The sequence below is a fragment of the Nematolebias whitei genome, chromosome 7, assembly GCF_014905685.2.
Source record: "Nematolebias whitei isolate Nwh7 chromosome 7, NemWhi1, whole genome shotgun sequence".
NCBI lineage: Eukaryota > Metazoa > Chordata > Actinopteri > Cyprinodontiformes > Rivulidae > Nematolebias > Nematolebias whitei.
Window position 1 is genome coordinate 1,932,664 of NC_056504.1, and position 15,208 is coordinate 1,947,871.

The 15,208-nt window shown below is 41.7% G+C and overlaps 1 protein-coding gene across 1 annotated transcript in view; it reads left to right on the forward strand.

Moving 5' to 3' along the window:
* The first annotated feature begins 10,445 nt into the window (after nucleotides 1–10,445).
* Nucleotides 10,446–15,208, forward strand: part of LOC119412089 (serine incorporator 1-like) — a 125,204-nt gene continuing 120,441 nt past the window's right edge. The window contains exon 1 of the mRNA XM_037679065.1: nucleotides 10,446–10,580. Coding sequence (XP_037534993.1) covers nucleotides 10,446–10,580 — 135 coding nt within the window. The remainder of the gene's footprint in view (nucleotides 10,581–15,208) is intronic.

Below are 15,208 nucleotides of genomic sequence, written 5' to 3' on the forward strand. Positions count from 1 at the left end.
CAATCAGACTTTATAGCTTGAACATGAGTGTTTGGGACTGATAGTAGCTTCATTTAGTGATTTTAAGCGTAGTTTTAAGCTCCGGTCGTTAGCTTGTTAGCTTAAAATTAGCATCGCTAGCTTTGTTTAAAAACATCGTTTTTTGGCGAATTTTAAACTCTAACGTAGCAAAATTTCAGCAAGCAGGCTTCGAAGCACTTGACCAGCGTGTCAAAACCACATTAAAGTTACTTTTCAGCTTTAAAAAGCAGATTTTATTTCCCTATGAAAATGAATTTCATATCCGGGTCACGTGACTGAAATCACCAATGGCAGCAGCGTAGGGTGAGAGGAAGTGACGTAGCCACGTCAGTCAAACCTTCAACCAATGAAAGCGCTCCACAACAGCGAATTCAACCAATCAGGAAGCGTGTTCTCCAACTAGCAAGTTAGATTAGCGTAAAATAGTTCGTCACTTTTTCGTCTTTTAAACCATCAAAATGCACTTTTTCTGCTAAAAATTGTAACGAAACAACTTCTAACTGTGTTCTGAGATGGCACTCAGCTTTTAAAACGTTTATCCATCTGTTCAAAATACTCGTTCAAACTGAACAGAACCGAACTGGTCACAGCCGGGTCTTAAAGCAGAACCTCGTACTTTTTAGACAGAATAACGTCTTCCACAGCTCATTAGCTCTTAGTTACACATAACAGACGTACCATTTCAGCTTACACAAGACTTATGACACAATTTCAGCTTTTAAAACATTGCCAGCCCAACGCTTAAACATGCAGCGTTTAGTTGCAGAGTGCAGCTCCAAGCGCGCAGCTCAGCCGCTGCGTAAACTTTACAGCTCATCAGCTGTTACTCTTTCACCATGCCAACACGTAAAATCAATTTACACACGGATTTAACAGTCATTCATGAAATTCGTACGAGCCACCAGTTGTAGTGAGACACGTGAGGTACGTGTCACTTGTTGTATGACAAATATATGAATTATATATGCATACAATATTCACGAGTTCTTCATTTTTCTGACTGTAAATGCCGTGCATTGAATTTAACAGAAATGTAACGAGAGACGTTATTTATCTTTGACCCATCAAATGAATGGAATCATTTATTTTCAGAATCAAAGTTTAACATCAAACATTTACATTAATTTGGCAAAATATGAAAATAATAACAGACAGTTTCACAGAAAATGAACTTCAAATCACTCGGCGGTGATTTGAGGACTTTGCTTCAGACATTTCTAAAAATATCTGTACTGATTTATGAGAGAGAAGAGTTTAAGATTAAATTGAGATTTATCTTACAGAGGAAATGTGTGAGGGAATTTAATCTGTTTGACCAGAAGTTGCACGCTCCGTCCGATCTCAGCTTCTCACGGTACACTTGGTCAAAATAGAACCATCTACCTGTTGATGATGAATCAGCGTTGGATGTAGTTCCTTTCTGACTCGTTTCAGCGTCTCCGTCGAGAGCTACCAAACCTTCAGAAAGTCGTGCGTTGATTAGCTCAAAACAGAATTATAATCCCCAAAAACCTCTGGATTCTTCATTGCTCTGAAGCTTTCAGAACCGACTGCATTCTCAATCTTGGAACTCTCACATTCTCCAGAACTCTCAATCTGTTGTCAGCTCTCATTCTAACTTGAACTGGGCAGTTGTCACATTTTAAATGAGTTTACTTCCTGTTCAGTTTAGAGCTTTCTGATTCGTGGAAGGACCAGAAAGAGGTGTGTTTTTGACGTAAGGTGTTTATCAACAGTCGAGGTCAGAGAATGAAACTTGTTTAACATACAGAAAAGATTATTGCAGAAGCAGCAGACTTTCTGGAGTCTACTCTTGGTAATCTTCTGAAAAAGTTTAAACATGACATTTCTTCTTCAGTAAACATTTTAGTTGACCGAAGACCAACCTTTCACATACTTACGACAGCTTGCTCATTTCAGACAGAAAATCAAGAAAGGCATATTCAAGTGATTTCTTCTCTGAATGAGGAACAAAAATCATTACTTACTGTTTATGTAAAATAAAAATTAGTAGTTCTTTTCAACCTGTAAAGCATTGAGTGAACTAACACAATTTGATTATCAAAACATTTGTAAGACAGTAATGATTATAAAGAATTGTCTTTTCTGCTTGATTAATTCAAGAAAGAAAGTTCATCAGATGGTTCAGACTTATTCAGATCAATGAAAATAACAGTCTCTGTCCATCTGGTAGATTTGAGGTCATCTGGTTCACTACAGTTATGATGCATAACCATGGCAACAAGGCAGTTTTCTACAACCAACAGCAGCTGATTAACATCTCAAAAGCTCAAATAATATCTCAACTACAGCCCCAAATCTCAGATGAGTTGAAAAGGATGTTCTGTGGATGCATTCTCATCTACCTGCTGGCTGTGCTCAAGTGCCTGACCACTGAGAGCCTGGAACTAGAAGGAAACATGGCTCATGACAGCAGAAGGACAGGATCGCCCCTCGGCACCTACAGTTGGCTGTCCGCAGTGACGAGGAGCTCGGCAGGCTGCTGGGAGGAGTGGCCATCACTCTGGGAGGAGTTCTGCCCGGCATTCGGGCGGTCCTACAGCCCGGTGGAACCGAGAGGCCAGTCGAGTTTGGGTGGACAGATGGGACGGCATCTGCAGCCAGTTTCTTAGGATCCACTGTGGGATGGACCTTTACAAGAGATACTTCTTGTCTGCAGCCATCAGCATCTATAACATCTCTTAATGAAATGAAGATAACGAGTTACAACAACAAATAATTTCCATTTGAGATTAATAAAGTATATTTGAATTTGCATGAAACCATACTGCTGCTCACAGATAGTCACCTCTCGTCTAAGTCTTGCTTCCACAACTCTCTCCCAGTTCTTCATCGTGTGGCTCATCAGTTTAATTCCCCTGTAGTTGCTACAACTCTGTACATCACCCTTGTTCGTAAAAATGGCCACCAGCACACTTCTTCTCCATTCCTTGGACATTTTCTCACCTTCAAATATGACATTGAATATTTGAGTCAAAAAAACTCACTGCCATCTCTCCAAGACATTTCCAAACTGCCACTGTATGTCATCAGGTCCTACTGCCTTCCAATGTTTCATTCTCAGAGCTTGCTGGACTACACTCTCACCAAGCTTTCCCACTTCCTGGTTCACAGTTTCTCTGACCTCTACTCTTCTTTCTCTTCATTCATCATCCAGGTTTTTATGTCTTTAAGACATGCTTGTAATCTAAGTAGCTGATTGGATTCATTGGGTTTAATGGTCAAATATAATTGTGTATCATCAGCATAAGAATGAAAATTTATCCCATGCTGTTTAATAATTTTACCTAATGGAAGCATATATAAAGTAAAGAGTATTGGCCCAAGCACTGAGCCCTGAGGAGCTCCATGACTAACTTTGGTGTATGAAGAAGATTTATTATTTACATTTACAAACTGGAATCTATCAGATAGATATGATTTAAACAATTTTAGAGCTGTTCCTGTAATCCCAACATCATATTCAACCCTCTGTAGTAAAATATTATGATCAACTGTATCAAATGCAGCACTAAGGTCTAACAGGACCAGTACAGACACAAGTCCATTGTCTGAGGCCATGAGAATATCATTAGTTACTTTTACTAGTACTGTTTCTGTGCTATGATGAGCTCTAAACTCTGACTGAAACTCTTCAAACAGATTATTTCTTTGTAGATGTTCACACAACTGACCTGCAACTATTTTCTCTAGAATTTTTGAGATGAAAGTTAGATTAGATATAGGTCTATAGTTGGCCAGAATTTCTGAATCAAGGTCAGACTTCTTAAGTAAAGGTTTAATTACAGCAACCTTAAAGCGCTGTGGTACATAACCATCCATTAAAGACAAATTAAGTAGATCCAAAATGTGGACCACTTCTACATTGGGGAAACTAAACAGACAATCAGAATAAGAATCAGAATAAGCTTTATTATCATTGTACCGGGATACAGTGACATTATGTTTGTACAGTTGTTCGAAAGATGGGCGGAGTCCACGTTGCTGCTGCTATCATAGCACGGCCCCTTATTCTTTATCATAATACTTTTAGATATAAAAGGGGAAAAGGCCATGAGGGTGGATAGTGGTATTACAAAAACAATCTCTTCACATCTTGTCCTATCAGGACATAATTTGAGACATCAAAAACCTCTGCTAGCAAGCACATTTATAAACACGTTACATATGCATTTGCTGTCAAGACGTTGAGATCTGTCCGTCAGCACTTTCAGATAATAGGCCATAGTCCTGATAAGATGCTGGTCAGCCAGCACAGTTCTGATAAGCCTGCACAGAAGTCTCGTTTCCTAGGAGAAATTTGATAGTTGGCTCATATCCGAGGCTAAACGGGGGAGTCAGATTCAGATAAGCCACAATTATTGATTTGCTTCAGGCATACTCTTTTTCTTGTCAGCCTTGAGTCCTACTGGAACTTTCTTGGTCCAAAGTGGCCTAATTTATGGGTATTCCTATCCACTGATTTGTGTTATGATCCTTCCTAAAGGTTAATCCCACATGCTGTCAAGTCCTAAAGCCGCAGGTGGCCAGTGATTCTCACAAATTGTCTCCATCTTACGGTTTGCTCGTTAAATCAGCTGATTTTGAGTTCTCATAGCACGTACCAAACACAGACTTGGAAGCTTTGTCATGACAGAAACTGCTGCCGATGTCTTCTTCAAGTTGATCAAACAGAGACACCCCCCCCACCCCCCCGATGCCAAAGAGCAGAACCCCTGCTATCATAAATCCAAAATATAAACGTCTTCAGTGTCCTCCTGAGACAGAACTGAGAGACTCACCAGCTGATCTCTGATGTACCCAGCAGCATGAATCTCAGCCGGGCAAGAGGGTTCTCCAGGACCCTGTCATTTTGTTAAAAGTATTTTGATGATTTTGTTGAAAGTCCAGCTTATCAGATCCATAATAGTATTTTTCATTTGGGAGATGTGTCCCAGGAGCTCTAAGACACACAGAGAGCAGAAGCAGGGGGAAACGGAGAACAGGGGGATAGAGAAGAGAAGCGTCTGTCTGGAGCGAGAGCCAGAGGAGAAAAATGGCCAAAAGGATGGCCCAGCACAGAAGAGCAACATCATCAAGCAAGGAGTCTGTGGTCTACACTCATCTCCAGGTCAGCGATCACTCCTTCAGGGATGAAGATGTTCACATCCTGGACAGAGAGGAACGATGGTTTGAGAGAGGAGTAAAGGAGGCCATCTTTGTGAAAATAAATCGTCCCTCATTAAACAGGGGCAGAAGCATTCATGTTCAACTTTCCCCCTCTTACATTGCTGTTATTGCTAATATCATTCAGCCCTCTGTGAATAGCAAATGACCATCAGAGCACTAACGATGGTCGTTAGTCTGATGATCCTCTTTTATCATGGGAACAGCTAGTTTTGGATGTTAACAACAAACTAGTTGATCCACTATGCAAAGGGGCTATATATAAGACTGAGTTTATTGCAACTTCTCAGACTGATGAAGTCTTTTAGATTAAAGATGACGCGTTTAATCTTTAAAAAAATATATATATATTTTTTGAATTCGTCCAGAGGACCCAACTTAACTTTTTTAGATTTTCCCCTTGGATTATTGCCCATGCATCAGGATGTCAGGTACAATCACTGAAAGTTTATAAACAAAAAAGTGCTGAAAAATCTTACCATATTTAAAGTCAACAGTTTTTCCCTCACCATTGACAGCTCCATGGTTTCTCCCACCCCCAGGTTAAGAGTCTGGGTGTCATTCTTGACAGTGATGAGGAAAATCAACACAACAACTCAGACTTTTCAGCCTATTCACCTGTTCCTCTCATTGGTTCGGAAATACATGGAGAAAAGACACAATAATCAGTCAGAGAGATTCAAGTTAAAAAGTATTACCAACATTTATTAAAGTTTTCAGCTGAAAGGAGACGCTCTTACCCCAAACCAACAGAGACACAACAAAAACCCAAGACACGTCTGACCGGAGCTTTCAGCTTCTTCTGTATTTAAACACAAAAGCTCCACCCAGAGACGTGTCACACATTCTTACAGTTCTTTGTCTAAACTAGTTCAAACTGATGTCTTCATTTCCTGGAAGTCCTTTTATGGAGTTGTTTTATTATTTTCTTCTGCCGTTCCAGTTTACTGGTGATCTTGTCATCAGGTGGAACACATACCAGCAGCTCCCTGTTAGTTCATGTCCCGTACACAAAAACTCAAATACATTTCTCTGACTTAGTTCACTCTGTACTTGTTGATACCAAAAGACAAGCAGATACAGATAAAGGACAAGATACAGTTGTGATACATCAAGCAATACAGCAAAGCAGATGAGAGCGTCTTTACAACAGCACTCTCTCTTTTCACTCTCACATCAATAATATTACCCACTCTGCATATTTCCACCTTCGAAACATCAACCGTCTCCGTCCATCCCTCTCCCTGCACTCTGCTTCCATCCTGGTCCATGGCTTGGTCATTTCTTGAATTGATTACTACAACTCTCTCCTATTTGGTCTGCAGCAAAAATTACTCCGTAAAGTCAAATGGTTCAAAATTCAGCTGCCCGCATCGTTACCAAAACCCCCTCATTTCACCACATCACCCCAGTTTTACAGCAACTTCACTGGTTTCCAGTCACTGTCAGAATTCAATTTAAAATCCTGCTGTACACATTCAAGGCCATCCATAACCTCACCCCTCCCCATCTGTCCCATCTCCTGCACATTATACCATACCAGCTTTATTTATAAAGCACTTTAAACACCCACAGGACCAAAGTGCTGTACACACAACAAAACAATCATACAGTCAAACGATAATAAAAATTATTAAAATGATTAAAAGTCACATAATAAAAGTGTAAAAAAACAATCAATCAGATAATACAAGTGATTAAAATGATTAAAAGTCAACATTTCAGATGGTATCACAGGCCATGGAGAAGAGATGGGTTTTAAGAGGAGATTTAAAAACAGACAGGTAAGAGTCTGATGTTGAAGGGAAGGTCGTTCCACAGTTTAGGAGCTGCAGCAGCAAAAGCACGGTCTCCTCTGAGCTTACGCTTTGTCTTTGGCACACTCAGGAGCAACTGATCACATGACCTGATGGATCGAGAGGGTGTATATGGATGCAGAAACTCAGACAGATAGGGCGGGGCAAGTCCATTAAGAGCTTTAAAAGCAAATAAAATTGTCATAGCTCTGCTCTCTGTCAGCTCCTCTGTCATGCTGCACACTCAGTAATCACTCAACTCATGTCACCTGTCACCGCTCATTATCCCACAGCTCCACCACCTGGTCCAGTCAGTACTTAAGCTCACTCATTCCTCTCAGTCTGGGCCAGATTCTCTATCCTGTCTCATCAGCAATAGACTTTCCAGCATTACATTGATTGACTCATCACGTTCATGACCCTTGCCTTGACCACGACCACGCTTTTGCCTCAGCCCTCGTCTGCTTTTGCTCATCTGATCAGGTACCGACTCATGCTCTTGTTTTTTGACTCTCTTTTTGGATCACGTACTGGATACTTCTGCTGAACAACTGACTTCACGGTATGAACTCTGCCTTTCCCTTCTGACTGTTTTTTGGATCACGGATTAAAGGTCAAGCTCATTCTGTATCACGGACTTATCCTTACCCCTGAATCTGATTCCCACAGATTCATTTCCCCAATTAGTCTTTTTCCCCCTGCATCTACTAACCTTTATCTTTTAGTTGCAAGCCTGTTGGACTCCGTTCCAGTGGACCTTAACATCAGTTCTACTTCTACTGGCAGCCCGCCACTACAACACTACCCAATCTCGAACTACCAATCAGAAGATCGGAACCAGCCCAGAACCGGACCTACTCCAGAGTTTTACTTTATTTCACAATAAATCTTTTAACCCTCTCAGTGGTTGTTGTTGTTGTTGTTTGCGATCCGGCCTCTGGTTCATGACAAAAATAATTTTTAAATGAATCCTGGAATGTACGGGCAGCCACTGCAGGGAGGCTAAAACAGGAGAAATGTGTTCAAACTTTCATGTGCCAGTTAAAAGCCGTGCAGCAGCGTTCTGTACCCTCTGAAGCTGACAGATACATGAATCGTGATTCCTGTATAGAGTGCATTACAGTAGTCCAGCCGAGTGGTCACAAACGCATGAACTACTTTTTCAAAATGCTGCTTAGAAAGAATCGGCTTCACCTTAGCCAGCTGCCTCAGATGACTGGGTCCTGTGGAACCCCACACAAGAGAGGACCAGAGGAGGACACATGGTCACCAAGGCGGACACAGAAAGTACGCTCCGCTAAGTAGGACCTAAACCAGTCCAGTGCTGCACCGCTGACACCAGATCCAGAGTGTGTTCATGTGTAGGACCAGTCACAGACAGCACAAGATTAAAGGAGTCATATGTTTAAAAAGGACTGAGCCAAGGGTAAATCAGGACAACACACATGGATATTAAAATCACCAACAATGACAACTCTGTCGTATTTTGGCATAATTTCAGCCAAAACGTCTGAGAAGTCATTTATAAAATCCTTATTGTATTTGGAGGTATGATAGATAGCCACACACAGTGTAATGTGGGAGGAGCCAAGTTCAAACAGGCTGGGCTCAAAGCTGCTGAATGGAGATGGAGGTAGCTGTTTACAATCAAAACAACTTTTAAAAACAGTCACTATTCCTCCTCCTCGACCAGACATGCGTGGGGAATTAAAATAGCAGCAGTCCTGTCGTAAAAGTTCCATCAAAACGCTGGACTCATTTAGTCCACCTGTCTATGATTCTGTTATGAATAAGAAGTCCATCCATCCATCCATTTTCTTTACCCGTTTATTCCATTTTGGGTCATGGGGGTCGCTGGTGCCCATGTCCAGCAATCACTGTGCGAGGGGCGGGGTACACCCTGGACGGGTCTCCAGTCCGTCACAGGGACACATAGAGACAAACGAGACAAACAACCATTCACTCTCTCACTCACACCTAGGGACAATTTAGAGTTACCAATCAGCCTAACATGCATGTTTTTGGTCTGTGGGAGGAAACTGGAGCACCCGGAGAAAACCCACGCATGCACGGAGAGAAAATGCAAACTCCACCCAGAAAGGCCCCTGGACCGGGGTTTGAACCAAGGACCTTCTCGCTGAGAGGCAGCAGCTCTACCAGTTGCGCCACCGTGCTGAATAAGAAGTCCAATCCTTGAAATAAAAAGAAATCCTGGATATCAAAAGTTTTATTTGTCAGCGATCTGGCGTTAATCAGGTCGATCCTGGCAGCAATCGTTAGCAAACATTATCACTAGGGCTGAGCCATATCATATCGTTCACGATAATACCGGTAAAAAAAAGCTTGCCTGGGCAAAAAATATTATATCATGATATGCTAATTTCATGACGTAATAGGTCAGGGTGCCCTGCTCCCATATTTTTTGTTTGTTACATTTATGCTCAACAGATCTTAAGCTTCATTTTACAAAGTATTATATTTAGTTATTTTGGGAAACTTCACCTGCACTTTAGTTTTTGTGGTGGATTTATTGTTCTATATTTTGTGCAGACTTTTTCAATCTAAATAACAGAAAGATCTTTTTTATTGTTATACTTGGAGACTGAATACTTTATTAAATAAAGTAATTTCAGTAAAATTACCCCTTGTTTTTTAATTTTATATAATACTGCAAAGCAACATGTTCAGTTAATTTTGGCAAATAACTATGAGTTCTTTTTTTTTTTTTTGTTATATCACAAAATTTATCGTTATTATCAGATTGCTCTGAAATATCACAATATTATATTTGAGCCATATCGCCCACCCCTAATTATCACCCATTCACGCTCCCTTCGTTCTTCCTCATCCATCCACCTCAACGTGCCTCTCGTCCGCCTCGGCACCATCGGACACAGAGCCTTTTCTCACTCTGCTCCCCAACTCTGGAATGCTCTTCCCCCAGACAGCCGTAATATTGACTCCCTTCAGACCTTCAAATCACAATTCAAAACTCATATGTTCATGTTAGCCTTCTTACTTTAATATTTTGTTATTTTCTTCTTGGTTTAGTGTTTTTAAAGCCATTTTGTTTTGTTTTATTTTGTAATTTTAATGTTGTGAAGTGTCCTTGGGTGTCTTGAAAGGCAGTAACAAATAAAATGCATTATTTCCTGATGCATGTTCAATAATCCAGGTAGAAAAATCTAAAAAAGTTAAATATGGTCCTCTGGACATTCAAAAAAAATAAATAAATAAAGAAAATATTGTAGAAACATTTCGTCTTTCATCCGAAAGACGAAATGTTTCTACTTTTTTTTTTTTTGAATGTCCAGAGGACCAGATTTAACTTTTTTAGAAAATGCATTATTATTATTATTAAAAATCCAAAGATTCACAATGTGTTACTGTGCAGCACGTTCAGTTTCTATCTGATGTTCATTGTTTGTTTTGGTCACTCAGATGTGCTGTGGTGCTACCTGTCGAAGCAACAGGAAGTTCATGGTGACCAGGATCATCTACTCCTCAATCCTTCTGCTGGGCACCATGGTTGCCTGCATCATGCTGTCCCCAGGGGTGGAGCAGCAACTTAAAAGGGTAAGAATGAATCCAGGAAATACATGAAATGTATTTATTCATGTGTAAAGTTCACTCGAGAGGAGAACCGTACAAATCTTATAAATAAATGAAAGGCCCAAGATTATTTGAAAGAATGCTGGTGAAGATTCTCAGTCATCTAGGACATGATGAATTCAAAAAGTGTTCAATACAAAAACAACTGGACTTTATTTGTAACAGAAGACGTTTCGCTCCTCATCCGAGGAGCTTTCTCAATTCAAAGAGCAGTGAGTGAGAGAATGAAGTTATAAGGCTGAGTGAGATAAGACACACACACACACACACACACACACACATGTAGATTGGCAATTCACACCTCAACACCTTAACAGTGACGTTTTGTCTTTCATCAGAAAGTCTTCCTCAGTCTGAGGTGCTATATTCAGCTCAGTCTCTTAAACAGCACCTTCTCAGAGTGGATCAACCAGTTTTGCTGCTGACAACCAAAACCAGCTGCTCACGTGATCAAGAAGGACCATCGGCCTAACAATGGATCATTAGCACACTGATGGCTGTGACACTCCAGTAGTCAATTACATGCCAGGGAGACAGAAAAGTGGGTGAAGAATTTATCTGACAGACAGCTCACCCAGCCGGAGACAGAGATTCTTGCCAGGGGACTGAACTTTGTGGTTGCACCAAGTAGAATTCCTCTGGTGGAGATGATCACAGCCACAGAATCAGCCATCCGCAACAACAAAATGAAAGAGGGTGAAGCAGAACAGCTCAGAGCACAATCTCAGAGGCCTGCATAACATTCTCTGAAGATGTAGCCGCTAAAAGAATGTCATCCACGTATTGTAACAACACCACCCCCTGCGGTAATGGCAAATCAGCCAGCACCTGTTTCAAAACATGATTAAAAATGGATGGAGAGTCTACAGAACCTTGTGGCAGCCGAGAATAAGTAAATTGTTTCCCCTTATAGGTAAATGCAAACAGATCCCTCGATCCCCCTTCCAGTGGTACAGAAAAAAAAGGTGTTAGCCAAATCGATACAAGTAAAGAACTTATGCTCCGGTTGAATTGCATTCATCATGACATATGGATTAGAAGTACCATAATTAGTAGGTACAACAACTTTATTAATGGGCTCAAATCATGGACCATACGATAATCAGATTTATCAGGTTTAGGAACAGGATTAAGAGATGTGTTCCAGGGTGAAACGGTAGGTGAGATGTGTTCCAGCGTGAAACGGAAGGCTGTAACACCCCAGCAGCTAACAGTCCTTTAATTGTTTGCTCAATACCTACAATATGCTAATTTCTGAATAGACATTGATGTTGGAAAATAGGAACTGTTCCTGGTTTCAGAGTAATTGAGACAGGTGGGACACTCAGCAAACCTATAGCCATAGAGTTCCTGTCCCAAAGTGTATCAGGCAAACTGGCTAACAGTTTGTCTGTATCAACATGATCTGTGTTTTCTCTGCTATGTGTTCTTGGCAGAAAATGTTTCTCAGGCACCAGTAATGTAAATGATCTGTGTGTAATTCTGTAAGTGTCAGTCTCTGGAGAATAATGTAAGAGAGGATTTTGTGTGGGCACCCATTCCTGGACAGCAAGACAGCGCCTTATCATAGGACCTAAATTCTTTGCTTCACCACCACTCGTGACCTTCAATGACACACGAGAAGCTGATACATCACCAAGCATATACAGTTCTGTCAGTGGTTCAGGCAACTTTACAGCTGCTGCCACTCCCACAGGACCAACATAAATGTCCATCAGTTCCACCACTGGGTAGTCACCAGTCTCTTGACAATGTTCCAGAAGACCCGCCCAGAATTCATCATAGTTCTTGTCACCACACAGTTCATAATTCAGCATACGATGGGCCTTATCAGGAGGTGAGTCATAAAGTCTTATGACATTGATTCAGGCGTCCCAGCTGTTTAAGGTGTCACATAAGGATGTAGTGGGGAAATCAGGCACAGCCCCCCACCAAACCTCAGCTTGAAGTTCAGCCGAACAGGACTCATCCAAAGTGCCAAGGGTCTGGATCATCTGATGTAGTGAGAGTTTCACCTTCGCACAGCACTGGATCGTACCACCAGGGAAGGTTAGCTGTACACTGTCAGGTGTCATCATCAAAGTCATGTTCTGATCACACAGAATGTCCCTTCCCAGCAAGTTCACTGGACATGAGTCCAAAATCCAAAAAGAATGTTCAAAACGCAGATTATTCCACACACAAGGAACATATGTGGACAGGGGCCACTCCTCAGTATTGCCTGAAAATCCAACAACAGGTACGGTATTCGTAGATCGAGGGAGTGGGATGTTAACTGTTGAATACCTAGCTCCTGTATCAGTTCAATTCAATTCAATTCAAAAATACTTTATTAATCCCAGAGGGAAATTATATGTTGGGTAACTCATCATCCTGGTTTCAATAATGAGTTGTTATAGATGCTGATGGCTGTGGGCATGAAGGATCTCTTGTAGCGGTATGTCCTACAATGGATTTGAAGAAGCCTCTGACTGAAGACACTTTGTTGTTGTGTGACAGTCTGATGAAGAGGATGCTGAGGGTTGTCTATAATGTTCTTCATTTTATGACGAATCCTTCTTTGTACAATCATCTCCAAAGGTTCTAGAGGAGTCCCCAGAACTGAGCCAGCCTTCTTTGTGAGCTTGTTGATCTTTTTTAAGTCACTTGCTCTGGTGCTGCTCCCCCAGCAGATGATGGCAGAAGAGATAGCGCTCTCTACAACAGACTTATAGAAGATATGCAGCATCTTGCTGCAAACGTTGAAGGACTTCAGCTTCCTCAAGAAGTACAGTCTGCTCTGTCCCTTCTTGTAGACAGCTTCACTGTTGCATTTCCAGTCCAGTCTATTGTCCAGGTGAACTCCAAGGTATTTATACTTCTCCACCACCTCCACTTCTTCTCCCATGATGGAAATAGGGTTGGATCTGTTCCTGATTCTCCTGAAATCTACAATCATCTCCTTTGTTTTGTTCACATTCAAGATGAGATGATTGTTTCCACACCATGCCACAAAGCGGTCCACCAGTTCCCTGTACTCAGCTTCTTGTCCATCTCTGATACACCCGACTACTGCAGAGTCATCAGAATATTTCTGCAGATGACAGGAGTCTGTTTTCTGAACCTTATATCAACCATACACATGTGATTTTGGCCATTAATGGTGACTGAAACCAAAGGTTCAAGATACATGACGCCACCTACTGCCGATCTTGGGCATCCCATTGAACTGGAAACTGACCTGGGGCTTGATGACGAACCCCCGGTAAAGGGCCAGGCAGAGGAAAGGAAGGAGCAGTCTGTGGTGGTGGATACACATCTTATGGGTACTGAAGTGGTGTCACTTCCTGTCTCAAGTACTCCTGATTAGCAGATGGACACCGGTTAGCCCAATGTCCAAAAACACCACACAAGAAACACACATCAGTGACAGGAGGTTTCCCCTTTGGATGTTTATGTCCCCGGCCCCTGTGTGATAACACAACTGGGCCCTGAGGTCTCTGCTGATACCAATAATCAGAGGAATCAGCAGGATCCATAACAACCGGAGCTGGCTGTACTTGAGGCATCTGTTTAGCATTTACTCTAGTGAGATTTATCTTTTCACGTAAATCTTTCAACTGAGCCTTAGCAAGTTGAGTCTCTAAAGACCTCAACTCCCTATCATCTGAATCTTTCTTATCCAAATGTTGGTCCACAAAGTGTACAACGTGAGCTGCCCACTACTCAGGCCTACAACAGAGGCCAAACATTTCTTGACCTCATCTGACAGAGAGCTCTCCACAGCCCCCCTAAATAACAACTGTGTAGTAGGGTCAACAGTTGGGTCATGGCCAGTCCTGTTTTCCCACAACAGTCTCACTCTAGACAAATATGTAGTGCCCCTCTATGTAACTGCAGGAGGTATTTCACACAAGTCTGTTGATTTCATAGAAGTAAGATATTTCTCCCTGACAACCGGCCACAATGCCTGTACATGCTCCTGCAAGGTACTGTTATCTGGATCGTGTCGAGTACTGGCAGCCTGTTCAATTTCATTCAGGCACCCAAATGATGTGCATGCTATAAAAACTCTCCTCCAATCTCCCAGGCATGGGACAATTCCACAGGCTTCTAAAAAAGGCCTTTATCCATGCATTTCCACCTTTCTGAATATCTGGCAACTTTTCTTTAATCAGTTGCATGTCTTGTAAGCTGTAAGGTGTATAAGTATGTTTGCAGACACCATCTGCTGTTGTGGAAGTCACCAGAGGCATCATAAGATGTGGAGGCGAGGCTGAATCATTACATGAATGAACATTTGCCGAATTCCTAACTAAACAACCTGTACTCTGTCTCTGCCATTGAGCAACACGATCATGTGAAGACTGGGTATCCTCCAATTTATGTTCAGAACCACAGGGCCTGAATTCAATAAGATCTGCCTCAACAGGATGTTTAGAAGCACGGGTACCATGAACAACAGAATTATATCAAGGACCCAGTGTTTGATGGCTGAAGGAATGACTAGAGGATAATCACCGGTTCATCTTAGAATCCAGTACAAAATACTCCTGTATGTCTACAAATCGCTGAACAGTCCCCCCCCCCCCCCCCCCCCCCCCCCCCCCCCC